This window comes from Lingula anatina, chromosome 3, assembly GCF_051362555.1.
Source record: "Lingula anatina isolate TDL-2025a chromosome 3, LinAna3.0, whole genome shotgun sequence".
NCBI classification, from domain to species: Eukaryota; Metazoa; Brachiopoda; class Lingulata; order Lingulida; family Lingulidae; genus Lingula; species Lingula anatina.
Genome location: NC_141769.1, coordinates 7967545 through 7985165, shown reverse-complemented (window position 1 = coordinate 7985165; position 17621 = coordinate 7967545). Strand labels below are relative to the sequence as shown.

The 17621-nt window shown below is 35.8% G+C and overlaps 1 protein-coding gene across 1 annotated transcript; it reads right to left on the bottom strand.

Moving 5' to 3' along the window:
* Window positions 1-310: 310 nt before the first annotated feature.
* LOC106150555 (transcription factor AP-4) lies at window positions 311-15806 on the bottom strand. The gene is made up of 5 exons (XM_013523425.3): window positions 15578-15806; window positions 13697-13859; window positions 7917-8076; window positions 3227-3450; window positions 311-2556 (listed from the first exon to the last, which is right to left on the bottom strand). The coding sequence occupies exons 1-5, from the start codon at window positions 15664-15666 to the stop codon at window positions 1993-1995; spliced, it is 1200 nt and encodes a 399-aa protein (XP_013378879.2). The 5' UTR covers window positions 15667-15806; the 3' UTR covers window positions 311-1992.
* Window positions 15807-17621: the final 1815 nt, after the last annotated feature.

The window sequence follows — 17621 nt, the reverse complement described above, 5'->3', positions numbered from 1 at the left end:
AAATATCTGTAGCTTGAAAAACCATGGCACTGGGAAAATGGCTATCCTTGGATCAAGAGTTGAAATTTAATCAAGACTTTAAATCTTCGCAATAACTGGTATTCAATTACATCAAATCATTGGTCTTAATCTTGTGCCATGAAAGAAAAAATAAGTATTGTCCCTTAACCCTCTGATCTTTTTCTACACTACTGAACAAGCCATCTCAAGGCGTTCTTTTTACTTAAAACAAAATGTTATAGAAATATTAAAGCAATCAATTCAATCCTTGAATCATTAAAAGCAGTGCTTTACAAACCAACTACACCGGTTAGTTTCATCCCTATTTAATGAAATTTCACTGGGTTTTATTCATGTAAGATTATCCACCGGTTTAACATCTGTTTTTCCTGAGGAACAAGAATGATTATAATTGATTTGAACACCTGAGTAGTAATTACCTACAAAATGTGTGAAAGATGTGATCAACACACAGCAAAAACATAAGCTCAAGTAATGTTTTCATTGAAATTTGATTGAGGGTAGTGAAGGTTTTGAATTAATAGCATAATATTTCATTGTGGGATCTAGTCACAGTTTATGCTGCCTATCTGTCGACTTAACAAAAAAAAAGTGAGCGACAACCCAAATCAAAACCATGATAATGACTTGATCATTTCAACAGGTAAGACTGTGAATTTTACAGATACTGAATTTTTTAAAGTAATAACTTCTTAAAATTAAAACAATCCTATTGTGTGATGGCAATATGATTGCAAGGGAGACTACTTAATAGCTAAATTCTATAGTTAAAGCACCAAAATGCTGCAAAGAAATGTTTTTTTAATGATTCCAAAATTATGTCTGAAAAATTGATAGTTTTTCCGGTTGAAATGATCAATCCATTACCACATAATTAACACTCTGGCATCAGAACTTGTGCAAATATCAATTAGTTGTTACAAACTTGTAACATGGCAATAAAAATTACAACAGATGTGGATATGCGAAGCATCTATCTCTCATCAGACAATATCAAAATTCCATCAAAAACAGCATGTCTATAAAGTAATGGGTTAATAGTCCCAAGCACAGTGTTGCCATTTCACTTGCATTGTTGTGTAGTGCCATGGGCATGTATACAAAACTTTACACTGAGCACATTAGCCACCAAGTTGCACAAAGGCAAGTTAGCTGGTTTACATGATACACTTACGTTAAAACAAAATATATCAATTAAAAAGAGCTTGACTTAATTAGGGACCTTGACTCCAAGTAATTGGTTATAAGATGTCATTAGTTTCTCTCATTTCTGTTTCAGGTGTCTACACATTTCTGAAACAGTTGATGGCTGGCCTTGCTTTTGGACTGAACTTATAGACATTAAGTTTTCATGAACTGTGCCTTGGATATTTAATTTTTCATGATCTACCCAAAAGTTACTTATTAAAGAAACAGCATTATTTGGTGTATATTTTTGTAAAGCTTTTCAGTAGCTTGGCTTCAAACTTATCTGGTTTAATGTACAATAATCACTGAAATGTTGCTTTTCTGCTTCAATATTGAATTTATGTACAATTTTTCAGAGAATAAAATATAATGACAAAGCTACACTTATAAACATGTTACCATTAAGATATAATCTTTTTTCAAAAGAAAAAAACTAAATTAACAAAAAATATATATTATGATGGACAGACAGATGAAAACAATAAAACAGGTCAAAATATCTATATTTCACTAGATATATAAATCTAATATTGGCCTGGGGGTGGGAGATTTCATTACTACTACACTTTCCTGGTCTGCATCATTCTCTTTGCAATGCTGATACATTTATATACATGTATGTTTACATTTATATATACGTAATATATTACTCTGAGGCAACCATTATGATGCTACCGATAATGCAAATATTAATCATAATAATATTAATTATAATATAAACAATTCACAGAATATTCAGAGTCAGAATTCTTGAAATTGCACAGTCTTTACGTTGGATAACCATTAGGACGACTTGTGAACAATGACACCGGGTCTCTGAAGGTACGCATGGTGGAAAGGTCGCTGTATCAAACCCATAGAAACCATGGGATATTTTTCAGCATTGACAGTACATGTGTAATGGTCCTCGCGGAACGGAAATGAAGAATTACTGCTGGAGGGTGAACTGCTCAAGCTTAAACTACCATGACTACTTGACGTTGATGACAACGAGGGGGATTCTCGCCCAGAAGGTGACGATGACGATGACAACTCTGACTTCAAATCTTCTTGGTCGCTCATTGAAATGCTGGAATCTCTCTCACTCTCTTCCCCTTTACTGTTTTCATTTCTCTCATCAAGCAAAACTCGATCTCCTTCAAGATGGCGGATGGCTTCTACAATGGTTTCGAGGTTCCGCCTTGACATGCTGCTGGTGTAAATTGACGGAGTGGAGAAGGTCGGAGCTGGCTGGGGCTGGAGACGACGATTATCGTAAACAATTTCTGATTTTGTCTCCTCCACGTCTTCCATGGACTCGTGCTTTGCTTCTGGAATTTGGTGGTGATGGTGGTAAAATGGCGAGGCCTAGAAATAGGAGTAACCAAATTTAAATAAGAATTAGATCATGACAAATATGTAGGATAAAAACTTATCTCCCCTTCAATTTAGGCAAATTAACATACATACTAAAATAGATTAATAAGCATGTACAATGTGTATACTGGTTTGTCACTAAGTGCAGGAATTCAATTCAAACAAGGGGCAAAGGGTGTCATATCGTGCAAGCTGGAGTCGGGATCCAACTAAAGCATTTTCCCTGAAGCTGTTCGACAATCTTTGCGTGACATTTTTCCTGTCAAATAACTTCCCCTCACCTAACATACTGTGCATTTCAATATACTCATGACGATCTTTTCTTCATGGTGAGAAAGTTATTTTTGCACTTTTGTTGTAACAAGGACAATTCAACAAAAGATTCAAAATAGAATGAATAAAACTGGTAGGTCTTTTTCTTACAATATGTCAAGTAAATCTTTTAAGAATGGCTTAACTAGCATGCAATACACCAATACTACTCTATTTTTTATTAATATAAGCATATGTATGAGGGAAATAATGGATTTAAAAGCTATGTTTTCATGAATGTATGTAAGAGATTGGCCTTGAAATTATGCTGAGAAAGCCTCTTATGAATGTGACTTGTCACAATAAAAAAAAGTTTTTTGAAAGGTGGGGAAGGGGGGGGGACACCTACATCTTCCTTTGTTGCCCTCCTTTCTTCCTGCATGGGCGGCACTGTGGGGGTGTAACTGTGGATGGGTTCACGGTACAACTGGTTCTCCAAAGTGCAAATCTGTTTCTCGAGCATCCTTCGCAGCTGGCGTTCATGGTCCAATTGTGAGCGCAGGTCCTTCAACTCTTTCTTCAGTTCGTCTATGTTTTCGTCCATGCTCATGCTTATGCCTTCGTCTGATGATTCTGAAAATAATTGAAGGTTCTATTAAACTGAAAGTAAAGAAACCAATCAGTCAAAGTCAAACACAAGATCTGAATGAAGAAACATGTTGCAGTTGTGTACATTCTTGATATATATCAATATTCTGCTGATATATAAATGAAATATAATCACATGAAGAATGTTATATCTTTGCAAATCTGATCAATATATCTTGACTGATGCATTGTCATTGGTTTCTCTATTTTTATCAACCAGTTTTCCTTATTCTAAGGTTTCATGATGTCTTGTGCCCAAAAGACCATATTATCACTGTCCCCAGTACTTCCTGGTTTATACAATAAACTAAGATCTATATAAAAATAGATGACAATAAGTTGGATAAATCAAACCACACATATATACCAGTATCAGCACAGTGAAGAACATTTCAATTTCACTTTTTTTTTTTTTTTTTTTTTTACGGTCTGTTACTGCTGAAAATGCTTATAACATATTTGCACTGTAGGAGCTGCTTATCAGTTTTAAGGGCAACAGGAAAGCGTACCATCAATACAAGAAAATAGCTTTATTGGATCATCGTATTTATTCAAAAGCTGTACACATAATAAACCAATATGATTCCTATCTTGGCAGTCTGCCAATTCGCTCATCATAAACTGCCCTGACACATAAACTTAGACCGCCTGCAGCACAGGACTGAAGCAACCGCCTACTCTTATATGCACAGCTGGATTTTCACACAGAACTTTATTAGCTCGTCTAGACTTACCATGTCCTCTGCTAAATGTATGTGTACTGTTATCATGTGTCCTCAACGAAAACACTACACATGTGCACAAATATTACCTCAACTGACATTGCATAAAATGTACCATGACTTATTATACCGTATGCAAGGTTTAACAAATATGTACAGTTTATTATGCCAAGGAAGACTTTTTTTAGTCACTGATATAGGCCTATATACACTTTACTGATAACATGTACATTCATTAATCTTATCACTCACATATTTTATCATTTAACCATATATTTATTTATATCCTAATTATTTTTATATCTATAATAATATGTTCAACTTTGCTAATTTTCATTACAACTTAAAGTAAATCCAGACAAAAAAAAAATGTTATAAAAAAGTTTACCTCATGTGACACTGATGGTATATCAATGTTTCATACCTTTAAAAAAATAATGTATTCCCTTAAAGTTGTGGGTGCTGAATAATTAATAAACAGCACTTTTAAGTGGCATGCACGGTTTTAGTTTGGAGAATGTCTGAATTGGGAATGCACTAGTCAGACAGTCTGGGATTTTCTAAATGTCAGTTATTCTTAGGAGATTCCTGAATAAAAAAAATCATTCCTATCAGGCCACAACCAGCTGCAATAGTAACGCAGCAGCATTCCACTGCAGCCTCATTTTAAAGATGGTTTTATTTGGTGCAATCAATACTGAAAAAGAGGCCACAGAGTGGAACTGGCTGTCTGGCTAGCTAGCTAATGCACTTGGTGAGTTGACTTAGGGTCCCTGGACAATTGAGAAAAGGTCAGTCTAGTTCACTGGCCTCTTCCTGTTGATTACTTCTCCGTCTAACCTTTACTTAGCCACCTTGACATCTCTGCCATATGTTGAATTGCACTGTGCCAATTATGAATATGTCCCCCAGCCCCGAAGACTGGCTGTCACTCAGAAGCCCTGCTCCAACATGCTCCCTGTTGATTTTCTTTTGACACTTAGTGACAAAACTTCCATCTGTTCAATTTCCATGTGCCTTCTTTAGTAAATTAGCCTATTTCCCTCTCTATATACAATTGTCTTCCATGTTTCACACCTATTTAATATCTGTTTGGCCCCATAATATATTATTATTTTTATTTCAAAGACGACTTCATCACTTCATTAAAGGACTTCTTTTGGCACTTTTTGACAACACACCATCTGCATAACTTCCTTGTGCCAATAAAATGTTCTTTGCAGATACACCCTTTTGCTTTCCTATGTCAAAATTGCCTTTCAACCATGTTCAGCATTTCTTTGTTTTAACACATTTCACTAATTTATTCATTTCAAAGATGACTTCATCATTATGTCATTTAGTTCTAGATACCAGTACACCGTGACTCATGATCTCAAGAGAACTGCAACATACTATAACCTAATGAGGACACAGCTCCAGTAGACTTGGGGCTAAGTTATTGCATGATCTCATTAAACATAAGGAGCAGGATAAATATAGGCAAAAAACTGTCCCCAAAGGCAGGCATTGAGCCAATGCGGATGCAACAGGTTAAACTTGCTTACTCATGAAGATAAAATATCTGAGACTGTAAGAGAACAAATATAGCATAATGCATCCAGCCAAATAACCATATTATGACAGGGTGACTTGAGGTTTCATAAGGCAACATGAACTATGTAAAGAAAACAGGTTTTTACTGCCAAACTTGAATAAGCAGCTGAAGTGAATATTCTGCCATCATCAAAAATGAACACCATATCTTCCATCAACAAACCACTATCCAGGGTATAAAAAAAGCAGTTCACGGATATAATCTGAACATCAAAACTTCCTCATTCTTTCAGAAATTTGGTTGACCACAACAAAAGCCAAGTTAACAAAAAAACCTGAACCCTAAAAGTTCTTATTCATGCAAAAAAAAAAAAAAAAATCCTGCAGCAGTTTTATATTTAAACTTGTGCCTGGAGCATCGTTCTTTCAAAAATGTTTTTCATTCATTCGCCCAGTTTTTATTACTCAGTTGGAGCCTTATCCAGAAACTGAACTTCACATACATAATAATCAGTAAAATTAAGCACTTCAACACATTTCCAAGCTTGTCCAGGAAAGAAACTGACTTAATAGAGAAATCTGAATAATTACACAGCTTGTATTTATTCTGCAATACAAACTGCCTTCTGCCTTTTTACAGACACCCACATTAATAAGTGAATAAGACGAGAGAACCTTGTCTCCATACCAGGTCTTTAAATTAATTGTCAGTATTATTTCCATGTTCCCAGTATGGAAAATAATAAATACCTGGCCCTTGCCCTAGCATATCAATAGCTGTCTGGATGAAGAAATAAATCATCTCACTTCAAAATTATTTTTAACAAAAATTATCATCACTATTTGTGGTACAATGGAAAACATTTTCATGCAAAATAACTTCATTTGCATGCAATGTGCAAGCCACCCATTTCACAGTTATTCTTAGGCAAGTGCAATTTTGCATTTAAAAAAAAATATATTTTGGTCAACTCCAGTTCAAAATAAATCTATAGTACTTAGTCCAACTTGTTTTTAAGTAACAATGGATTGAAGCATTATCAGAGTATTTCTGATTACTTGTGCAATATTTCATTAACTTGGACTACAGATGACTGATATTGGTTCAACACAGGCTAAAATTTTTGGCTAAAATTTAAGACCGTATTTAAAGGGCTTAAGTCGTTTTGTGAAATGGGTCCTTGGGTTGGTTTCACCTTGCCTCATGGTTTACCTGCTAATAGATCTAGTTCAGTCAACACTGTTTTATAGCCGTCCTCCCCACAGACAAATTTGTGCAGTTCATATTTACCAGTAAGATTAGTCCTGTGTCAACATCCGGTCTACATTTGTTTTCATTGTGTTTCTCTTGTTTTCCAACAGTTGTATTTGTCTTATCACTTAAGACTTTATTCAAAATGGCCAGAACATTCAATAAAGGGAGTGTTGAACCAAAACCCTTTTTTTGCTCTTTGAGAAATGTGCTTGGGTAAAAAAAAAAAAACCCTCAGTAATCATATACAGATATGTGTTATGAATGTGCCCGATTTTCACATCTTTTTCTTTGCTTTATCCCTTAATATTCACTTCAAAATATCGAACTGGTTTAAATAACCAATGACACCACTGACGGATTTTGTTCTTATACAACACCCTAAGTAACAGTTTTGTGTCCACCTATGACCCTCCCCCCAACCTGCACCTGATAGCAACCTTATTGTAAACAGCTAACAGCTTCTGGAATGACACGATTTAAGTATTTGAAGTAGAATGATGCTGCCCTTGTTACTATGGGGAGTGCTGAGAATCAAGGGGCTGTGTGGCAAGCCTTTGATAACCTCAAATGACCCGCATCCCACATGTCCAGTTATTAGCCCCAGACTTGGCATCAACAAACAATCAGAGACCTTCCAAGTTCGGGTCAGGTGAGAATACAGGAATTTACACCTAAGTAGAGACTATCTGATACCCTACAGAACTTGATACCATTCACAGCGTCATAGCAGATTGAATTCTGTTACAGCATTGCTGTGCAAACTGACAGAAATATAGCCAGCCTGGCACCAAAACAAATTGGTGAAATACCACATATTATTCCATATATAAATAGGGAATAAAACTCATACAACATTTTTTTCATTTTATTTTGAAAATGAGTTCTAGTTTTTAGCCAAAAAATTGCCATGCCTCAAAGCATTCAAGCTGTGGACCTACCTGTATCTCTCTTCTTCCGTTTTGGTGGGGGAGAGCCTCCCGTGTCGTCTCTCGTCATTTCCTGCAACATTCGCTTCAGTTGGACATTTTGGGAGTAGAGTCGTGCCTTTTCTCCCTCCAGACTTGTCAGTATGTCTGCCGTCTGCTGAAGAATTGCAGCCTGAAATGTGAAAATAAATAAATGAATAGTAAAGCTAGACTGAGGGAAATGGTTTTCTCCAGTGAAGTCAAAATGTCTGAATATTCTACTGAGATGGTGATGTCTGAAATGGTAAGGAGATGATTAACACCCGTCTTGCTTCGAGTTATTTACCTTTCACCTTCATTGATTAATTTGTTTCCTTGACAACAAGGCTAGAAGTGCTCCTGTCATATAATGATATGCTATCAATGAGATTATGGTCAGAATTCTAATATTTCCTTGAAACATTTCAATTTTAAATAGTGCCCATCTTAAACCTGGAAACAAACTGTTACCACTATCACCCTGACAGCTTGAAATAAAAAGTTAAAATATAAAATATAATGCATTGTAGAGACCTCTGATTTAAGAATCTCACAAATTGTGCAAAAATGAATCTGTCTAACAGCTTCTGATATAGCAATCTGTCTGCATGCAATAAAAGAAAATTAACTTGTCCACCAATTTGTCACATAGTCTGCCAGTCATAGATCTGTGCTACAGGACTAAGAAGACACACGTCACTCAACGTGACATGCAAAGACCCTGGGAAAAAAACCCACATTTCTTAGAACTTAGAAGACAAACCTATTGTCAATAACAATTCAGGGAAGCCAAGTCCTAAGCCACAGTTATAATCTAAAATCCTATTACTTTGGCTCCCAGGTACCTGATCATTGTATTTTCTAGAGTTGTGAAAAAAAAAAAAAAAAAAAGATTCGGAAGGGGAAATATGCCATTATGAACTACAGGAAACACTTTTTATCAAACTATGTAAAATAAACAGGTCTGCGGGACTTAATTGGGTCTATCAAATCAGAAAATGAAAGGGCACAGAAGCATGAAGTTGGGCATCAAATCAATCTATTTGTGACCACTTTCCTTCACAAAGCTCAATAAGCCAATCCATTTAATATTAATTTTTCCCCAATTTCTTTTTGTGCAATATTTACTATTACTTGTTGACACTGCTTTACTAGTTACTACAGTGTTTGCAGACTATTATTCTCGACAACCTGGCCATAAATCTAATCAATAAGGTTATCAATTGAACTGACTGAGTACGTATGTATGATAAGCTGTTACTGTTGTATGATTTCAAATCACAATGTGTTGTGCTACATTGATATAAGCCAGTAAGTGCATTTCGGAATGAAATGCTTTTGATTAAACCATTTCAGGGCTACTTCATGCACCTAAGCATGGATTTAAGAAAATCAAGAAAAGCTGACAGACAAATTACTCTTCAATCGCTTACGAGAGGAAGTGGGAACAAAGCAATGAAATTAGAGCCACCATCTTCTTTGAACTAGCTAAAAATATACTAAGCAGCCAGACAAAAATCAATACTCCGAAAGCCTGAATATACTGGCTAGCACTGTTCACAACACTATGGCGGGGCATACAATGCCGAATTAAGTTATCTCTCTCGGGTTTATTTGCCTAGTCCCTCCCTGAATGATGTCAGGACAAAGTTTTGTTTGCCTTCCCCCAATATCTCTGTCCAACCACTCAAAAGTGTCTAAATAACATTGGCTGAAAGAGTTTATTGAAGGCTGGTAAGCGGAAGGTGCTGATTTAATGAACTTTGCGGTTTCATTCATGAGATACCCACTGTTTTCTTGCCTTCCCTTACCCCTCCGAACCACTGACATAGATTTAAACACATTTACAGAGTACACAAATAAAGAAGAACACCCTCCGTGGTACATTGATTCAGAATCAACCATCCATTGAAAGGTCGTTTTAAAAATTATCCATCCTTTTTTAGTATGCAGGGTGAAGAGATGGAGATTTCTACATCTGAAGTCATCATCAGAATTTTATTAATTTTATGATCCTACCATGTTACATATTTTAATCTGGTCTCAATTTATGACTTGTTAAAATTAATGTGGAGCCTTAACATGTCATTTCAAGATTGTATGTTATCCAAAAAATTCGTGAAAAGAGGCCATTTAATCTTTCACATTCGGAGAAAATGTGCATGTCAGCAGAAGCCTGGTTTCTGCACTTTCTCCAAGGCACATGTTATGACATGTTTGTTTATTCCTCCTCTTTCTTTCCTGAACAGGTGATGAATGAATCCGTGACAGTGCTTCTGGCACAGGTTATTTATCATAGTGTACACAGAGCTTATTAATTTGCCTTTTAACGCCCAAGCACGTATCACTTGTCTGTACAGAATATTGAGATCTATTACATTATTTATCCCTCCAGTTAAAAGTTTGGTCATATTCTTACAACTTCCCCTTTATTTTTCTGGAAGGAAAGGGAGTAAAAGAAAGAATAAAATAAAATATTGGTATTTCTATCATCTCAGTGAACTGAAAAGCTTGGTTGATAAAAGTAGCCAGATAGAAGGAAAAAAAGAAAATATTAAAGCAATAATAACTCTTCGTTTCGGCCAAAAAATGAATTTTCCTGGAGTAAACAACAATTTTCCCATACTTACCAATGGTTAATGAATCCATTTTTACATTCAAAGTTAGTCCCTGGTTTTTTTCTAAAAAGTTTGTTTTTTTGTTAAAATCTCTTAAGAGATTTTAACAGAGTATAGACATCAATGGAGGTCACGTGGTCTAAAGACAAGTTCAAATATCAGAATAAAAGCTATAACTGCTGTTTTTGTGGTAAAACAGAATATATTATATTTCTATGAGTTATTCACAAGGTTTTTATTGTGAAATATAGGTCTCATACAAAGAGTTATTATGCCTTTAATTTTTGTATACATATTATCTTTTGCATAAAATCTTCATAATAATATCCCACTCACCACTTAACACAGAAAACTAAACCCGCTTCAACACCCACCTATGTTTAACATACAGCCCAAGAGAAGGGGGATCTTTATAAAAGCTAATACTTTAACAACCTTGTCTCATTCATGCCACAAATCAGTGCCACTTCCCTAAGTGTAAATACCCAATGCAAATCAAATAAGCTGTATGGGACACCTACTAGTAGCCGTGGTCAAATAGTGGACTTAATCCCTAGTCAAACAGGTGAGCTTAATTACAGGGACTAACAAAAGTAATAAGCTGCACCCGGTAACCCTGTACACCCTGTATTGTTCCACCAGTCACTTTACACCCTCACCTAAGACTTTCCATCAAACGCGTTCATTTCAGTTTCACTTTCTCATTCAGGGTGTTATTTTCGCTAGTGCACAGTCAAACAATATAGGCCCTTCAATCAATCAACTTGTTTTACTACCTGGCCAAGCTGATAACTGAACCCCCCACATCCGGTTTATTCATGGGACCTACGTCCGACTTTATTTCACTTAATGTACACCATGAGGCCTCTAGGTTCATTGAGGAGAACTACTTTCAGCCTCTGGGTCACAGGCTATGTTTTCACATGCTAATGACGAGATTAAAGTCGGACAAGTCTCTCCAGTGCAATTGTATAGCACCTTTCTTTCCCACGATGCACCTTTTATAGTCTGGCGACCAGTAAAATGTGTGGAATGCGGCTGTGGCTTATTATTACTCAAGACATGAAAGGGTAGCATCAACAATCTGCATGGTACAAATACAAGTCAGCTGATTTGTCTTGAATGTATGGGAGGGGAAATCAGCTGATCTAGGGGAGGCAGGCTGAGTAAAACTTAAGTTTATTCTTACCTAGTTTTTGTTTATAAATAGAAAGCCTGTATGTGATTTGTCATATTTTTTCTCCTTTTTAGTTGGACTGTTCTATTTGTACTGAGGCAATGCATGTTCATACATTAATGTTCATACATTAATGTAACATAAATTTGTTGTTGCTTTTAACAACATCCATTTCATTTCAGTTTTCCCCCGCTTATAAACCAAAAAACATTCATGAATCCATATGACACTCAGAAAAAATTCATAATAAAGCAGGCATCAGATACCCCTCCGAAATATACTAACTGAAAATAACAGTTCCTGAAAATTTCATAAAAATAGGTCCATAACTTTTTGAGTTATGTTGATGACAGACAGACAAACAGGGGTGAAAACATAACCTCCTTGGTGGAGGTAAAAAAAAATTTACTAAAAACAAAAAGCGTGCTTTTTGAATACCCATCACTATACTTAATAAGAGCACACCTAGTATAATTTGCACACTCAATGAGTCAAAATTTTCCAGCTTCTTTCTTAGAATGCTGGAAATCCAGGTAATTAATTTTCAACTGATGCAGATAATGCATCGTTTCCATCTTTGATCAGTTTACTTATCAGTACCAACAATCTAAGATTACTTGAAGTAGACAGACAGAGAAAGCTTAATAAAATCAATAACGTTGTCGCAGTGTACAAGAATTGCACACTAGGAAATTACCTTGGAATATTTGATTATGTGGTTAGGTTTCCATGGCAACCTCTTGCGGGTTTAAGCTTAACATGCAACAACAGCTTTCCGTATGATATGTGAAAAAACGATACCGCAATTCAATTGTGTCTCAACATCATATCTGTTGTGTTATCAACTTACAGTGCCACTCTCTAGAAAAAGAATTATATAAAAACAAAGAAAAAAGCCTGCTAATATCTTTAAATTGAGTAACTTTTGAGATTAAATGTTCTGTTTGTTTGTGGTTGCAATTCGAAAGGTAATCATTTAAATTTGTTTATGTAATCACATCGTTAAGGACAAAAAAATTAAGTAAAATAAAATGAGGATGAGAAGTTGAGTAAGTGAGAAACTTTACTAAAACTAGTATTAGAATGTCTGCCAAATGCTGTAGTGCTTTAAATCTGCTAAATATAATTTTTGATATAAAAATTTATTCAATTAAGTTTGGGGGAAAGATTACATTTTTAACACCAGAAATATGCTGCCTATGGGCCAACCACATTATCTGAATTATCAAGTTTTCTTCATCTTATAAAGTAACCTCAATCCAGCCAGAAGTGTCATTACAAATTCCTATGTCTACATGACACAATTCTACTCCTTGGCCAAGTTCTGTAGATTCTTATCCACCCGAATGCATTCTCTAGATCATTATCTGCAGTCTGAACAGCTTTCAAAGATGAGCAGAGAGCTCTACTAATGACAAAGGGATACGCAGCCATTTATCTCGCCACAAGTATGCTTTAATGAGCGTTGTCCGGGTGACAAAAATGCGGGAGTGACAAAGAGGTGTTCAGTCTCCCGCAGCTTTTATAAGTGAATGATAGCTCGCCTATGACACACGCTGACACCAGTGTGGACTTCCGACAACCAGATTACATACTTTAAATAGATCTGATGCACTCTTTTTAAGGAAAGTGTTAACACCCATAGAGATTGATATACTTTGCTGAAATTTGTTAATTTGCATTAAACACATATTATAGTAAAATGTGATGAAACAATAAGGATACAGAAATTTTTAAATTATATTTTTAGATAAATAAAACACTACTGTATAAAAAATAAAATGCAATGTGTTTGGCTCATCACATAAGTACATCACTCATCCATTTTTTTCATATAAATAATACTATTTTTAAAACTACCAGGACTGCCTATTATAGAAAAATTATTGAATAGATTAAATATCTCAGATTAGCAGTTAAAACTGGGATCTAAGCAGCAAAATTCCACACATCACAGACATATTCTCTCATATTCTTACCTTGCTCAGCTTTTCTCCATCTGTCTGTGGCAGCAAGGTTTTCAGCGTCTCAAACCCAGCATTAATGCTCTGCATACGGCGCCTCTCGTTACTGTTGGCTATCTCACGCCGTATTTTCTTCTCTTGCTCCAAATGAGCTTTAGGTGACAGATCACTGCTGCTTCTGCAAAGTGATATATAGTTACAGAATGATTATACTATTAGTATGAAAATATTGCAATTTAATACAATTAATTAAATCTTTATTTTGCATAATCACTTTGCAATTGGAATCCAGATACAATTTATATCCAATTTATTTAATTCATGAGATCACCATAATCACAGAACTACTATAATATCATTAGGTGTAAGTAATTAATGAGGCATATGTCCTATGACTAATGCCAGCATCTTTTACTTTGGCCTATTGAATTATGAATATCCACACAATACAAATGATAATTGCTTTACTCAAATTACAACTCTTAGAAAAGCAAAGGGAGCACTGATCACTTCCCTATTAAATTAGACAAGAGTTGGTTATGTTATTCACGGAATACACCAGGCATTAATATTCAGCGGCCTGCATTTAAATCAATGTATTTTATTGATTTCTCCTCGCCAACATACTACCTCAGTAAAACGTTGGCATGCAGCCAACACACCAGCTGGGTGGTGTTCAAATTATCATCTTGCACAATAACAATACAAAGCATCCCCCCTAAATACATGTGAACACCAGTGAGCAGATGTCTTCACTGAGATCACTCAGTCCTGAGGTAAGAAAGAAATAACTGAAGACGCAGTAACATCAACAGTGCCAGACATACAATCAGACCGAACATCTGTGCAGTTATTTTGACCCAGACTTGGATGCGAGCCAAGTAGTCCGAACTCGTGACGATCTCTCATTTTTCATACATTATCTATGTTGACTGGCGTCTGGAGCAAGGAGAAATGCATATAAAAACCAGATTTAAATAAACGGCCGTTAAAAAGGGTTTGATATTTCCGGCAGGATGACCTCTTTTATTTATATTCTTCTATAAACGCTGGCGAGTTTGTTTACAAACAAGTCGGGTCAGGTGATTAATGCAATCAATTCAATAATCTAAATACTGAATCATGACCTAACCTGTACCCAAGATCAACCTAAAACATCGCAAAATTCGCACACAATATCTGACCTGAAGATTAAATATGCTTATTTTATGCGGAAGTAGACAAGTACGCAGCAGCTGATCACAAAGCTCAAACGGCCCACCCTTTTTGATCGAACAGCTGTTTCTTGTAAAAAAATATATACATTTGAGAATGTCTACGGCGTGTATTATGTATGAAACGTAGAGATCGTCAATAGAGGTGCCTTTAAGCATTTTAATATAAGCAAAGTCATTAAATCTGTCTTAAAATTGACAAAGTCAACAAAAGCGCTGAAGCGATAAAAATGGCCTCCGTTACGAAGTCATATGGGTCAACAAGTCTGATAATTTTACAGTCAAAACAACCCGGCTTGCAAAAAATAATACGTGAAAAATACATTAAATTAAATGCCAACAATAAATTTTTCCCAATATGAACCATGAGACTTTGCTTTATGTGGTAAATATCTTAGTAAAAGAGGCCAAGTCTCTTCACGGGTGCACGGGCCCTTTGTGTGGTCCCTTTGTTTTGATATGCCGATCGGAACATGTGCTCGTCCTGAAACACCCATTTTCTTTCGCAGTTTTATCACAGAAAACTCCTCAAATCGCAAGTGACAAGCGTATGATATGATGCATTATTCATTAAAAGACACTAAAACCAACATTAATGCAAAAAGAAATGTATCTAAATATTTAAAAACTAATTAACTAATGAGTGGAATGTCATAACAGCATGAGTAAAAAGTACACAAACCTCAACATATCTCTCAGCGCTTCCGCGTCTTGGATGTCGTAAACCATGAAATTGCGTCGCTTATCCGCTGACTTCGATTGAAAGGACATCTTCGCAGATTCTATGGAATCAAATTTGGCAAATTTGCGCCCACGAAAAACTGAAAATTCAGGTTGTAAACAAAGCTTACTACGAGTCAGGTCGCGGTGAGTAAGATATACAATGGAGTACTATTTGGCGGGAAACAGCTGCTCGGTGCTCAGCACATGCTGATATTAATCCGCGCATCTCATTAAGAAATCACGCGCCAAACAAATTTTAGCACAATATCTGAGCTCATATTCAACATAAAATGTATTCAGATCTTAGTGTTCAACGTTGAATGCATCAATGATAAGATCGTATTACTAAAATTGGTATTTGGTTTTTATTAAATTTTTTATGAATCGCTCTTTATCTGTCGCGGAAGTACACTGTACTAAGTGGATGTCGTGTTGGCAAGGCGCGGGAAAGCGGCGAATAAACAATCAACAGCTGTTGGCTCGATGCCAAAAGCGTGGTTGGGAGAATTTGTGATCAAAACAAGTCGCACAATACGAGTTAATTATAATTTTGTAAATGGAAATTTAAAAGAATTAATTAAAGCCGGTTTATTTACCAAAGACAAAAATTCGATACATCAAAGTTTTAAAGGAAACATTGTGTCATTGCTGCATTGATTTTATACTGGATTTATTTTCTGAAAGTTGCCGGTACCTAGGTGTTGATTCTCCTTAGTTTTACTACGAGTGTCTGGAATGCAACCGGTCAATTCACATTTTACCTTTTTCGTCAAGTGTGTTCCTTGAAGTCGATCATATGACTTGACTCCCTCTTATGATTGGTCGAGAGGATTTAAAGCACACGCACTTGGCTAACAAAAAGAATATGAAGTGAAACTAATTTTTTCACACTCAAGAAAGAGAACAGTGCAAATTTATAATATTAGCTGATAAAAATGGTAACAAAAATGAAGTCTGATGTGACTTTTGCAAAGGAAAACAATATCATATGACTGAAACTATGAGAACAACCTTTAGATCTACGACTACAGTACATGTATATGATTAAATTTGAGATAAAATAAAAACCCTTTGTACTGTACGTTTCTTTAAAACTTACCTTTCCATAAAGTTTTAAATATATATAAAAATGCATAAAGCTGACATGGTTAAAGGAGCTTTTAAAAAAGATAGCAGTGACTCCAGCAAAATACTATAGCAGTAGGAATATGCATTCGAAATTTTATGAAAATGTTACCTGTTGTATCAAGCCTATTTATTTTATTTTATTGTGATGAAATTATTTCAAAGGTTAGGTCTGATGTGAAAAGAGAGTGCGAGCTCTCTAGAGAGATCATAAATTTGTTATTTGTTTGTGTTGAGTATGTGCACTGGTAGAAAAAAAAACTGCAGATTAAGATCATTTGAACATTTTTATGGGGGCCGTAGCGATAGGCAGAAGGTTCAATAGTCCGAAGGTTCATTGGTCCGAATGTTAATTCACTATAGAACCTTCGGACCAACGAACCCTTGATTAAAAAATCGATGAAAATGTTACCACTTTTAAAATTTCGGACCATTGAACCTGCGGACTATCGAAACGCCCCCTTTTTATGTGGATAGTATTAGTAAACAGGGACGGATTCAGGATTATTTGAAGGGGGTCTGCGGATGCAAAGCCGATTCCCCCCCCCCCCTGCCCCCTTGGCGTCGGGTTCGAAAATTTTTGGTATTTTAGAGGGCGAACGGTGCTATTTGGACCGGTTTAGAACTATACATGTATGATTCAGCTAGTCAAAGTTCTAAAATTCAAGAATTAATTAAGTAACCATGCATTCCCATTGGTACGTGTGATTTTTTTCAGAAATCGAAAGGGGGGGGGGGGGGGGGGGTCAGGATCCCCCTGACACCCTAAATCCGCCACTTGTATTAAATCAGTTGTATCTCCGAGCAAAATAAAAATGTAATGTGTTAGATGTGACGAGCATAGTTACCGCTCTCAAAATCGTATTTCTTTATATATT

Coding starts and splice junctions, on each gene's coding strand:
- LOC106150555 (XM_013523425.3), bottom strand. CDS start 15,666: ATGTCCTTTCAATCGAAGTCAGCGGATAAGCGACGCAATTTCATGGTT. Junction 8,077..13,696: donor ATGGAGAAAAGCTGAGCAAG/GTAAGAATATGA, acceptor TTCACATTTCAG/GCTGCAATTCTTCAGCAGAC. Junction 3,451..7,916: donor ACGGAAGAAGAGAGATACAG/GTAGGTCCACAG, acceptor AATTATTTTCAG/AATCATCAGACGAAGGCATA.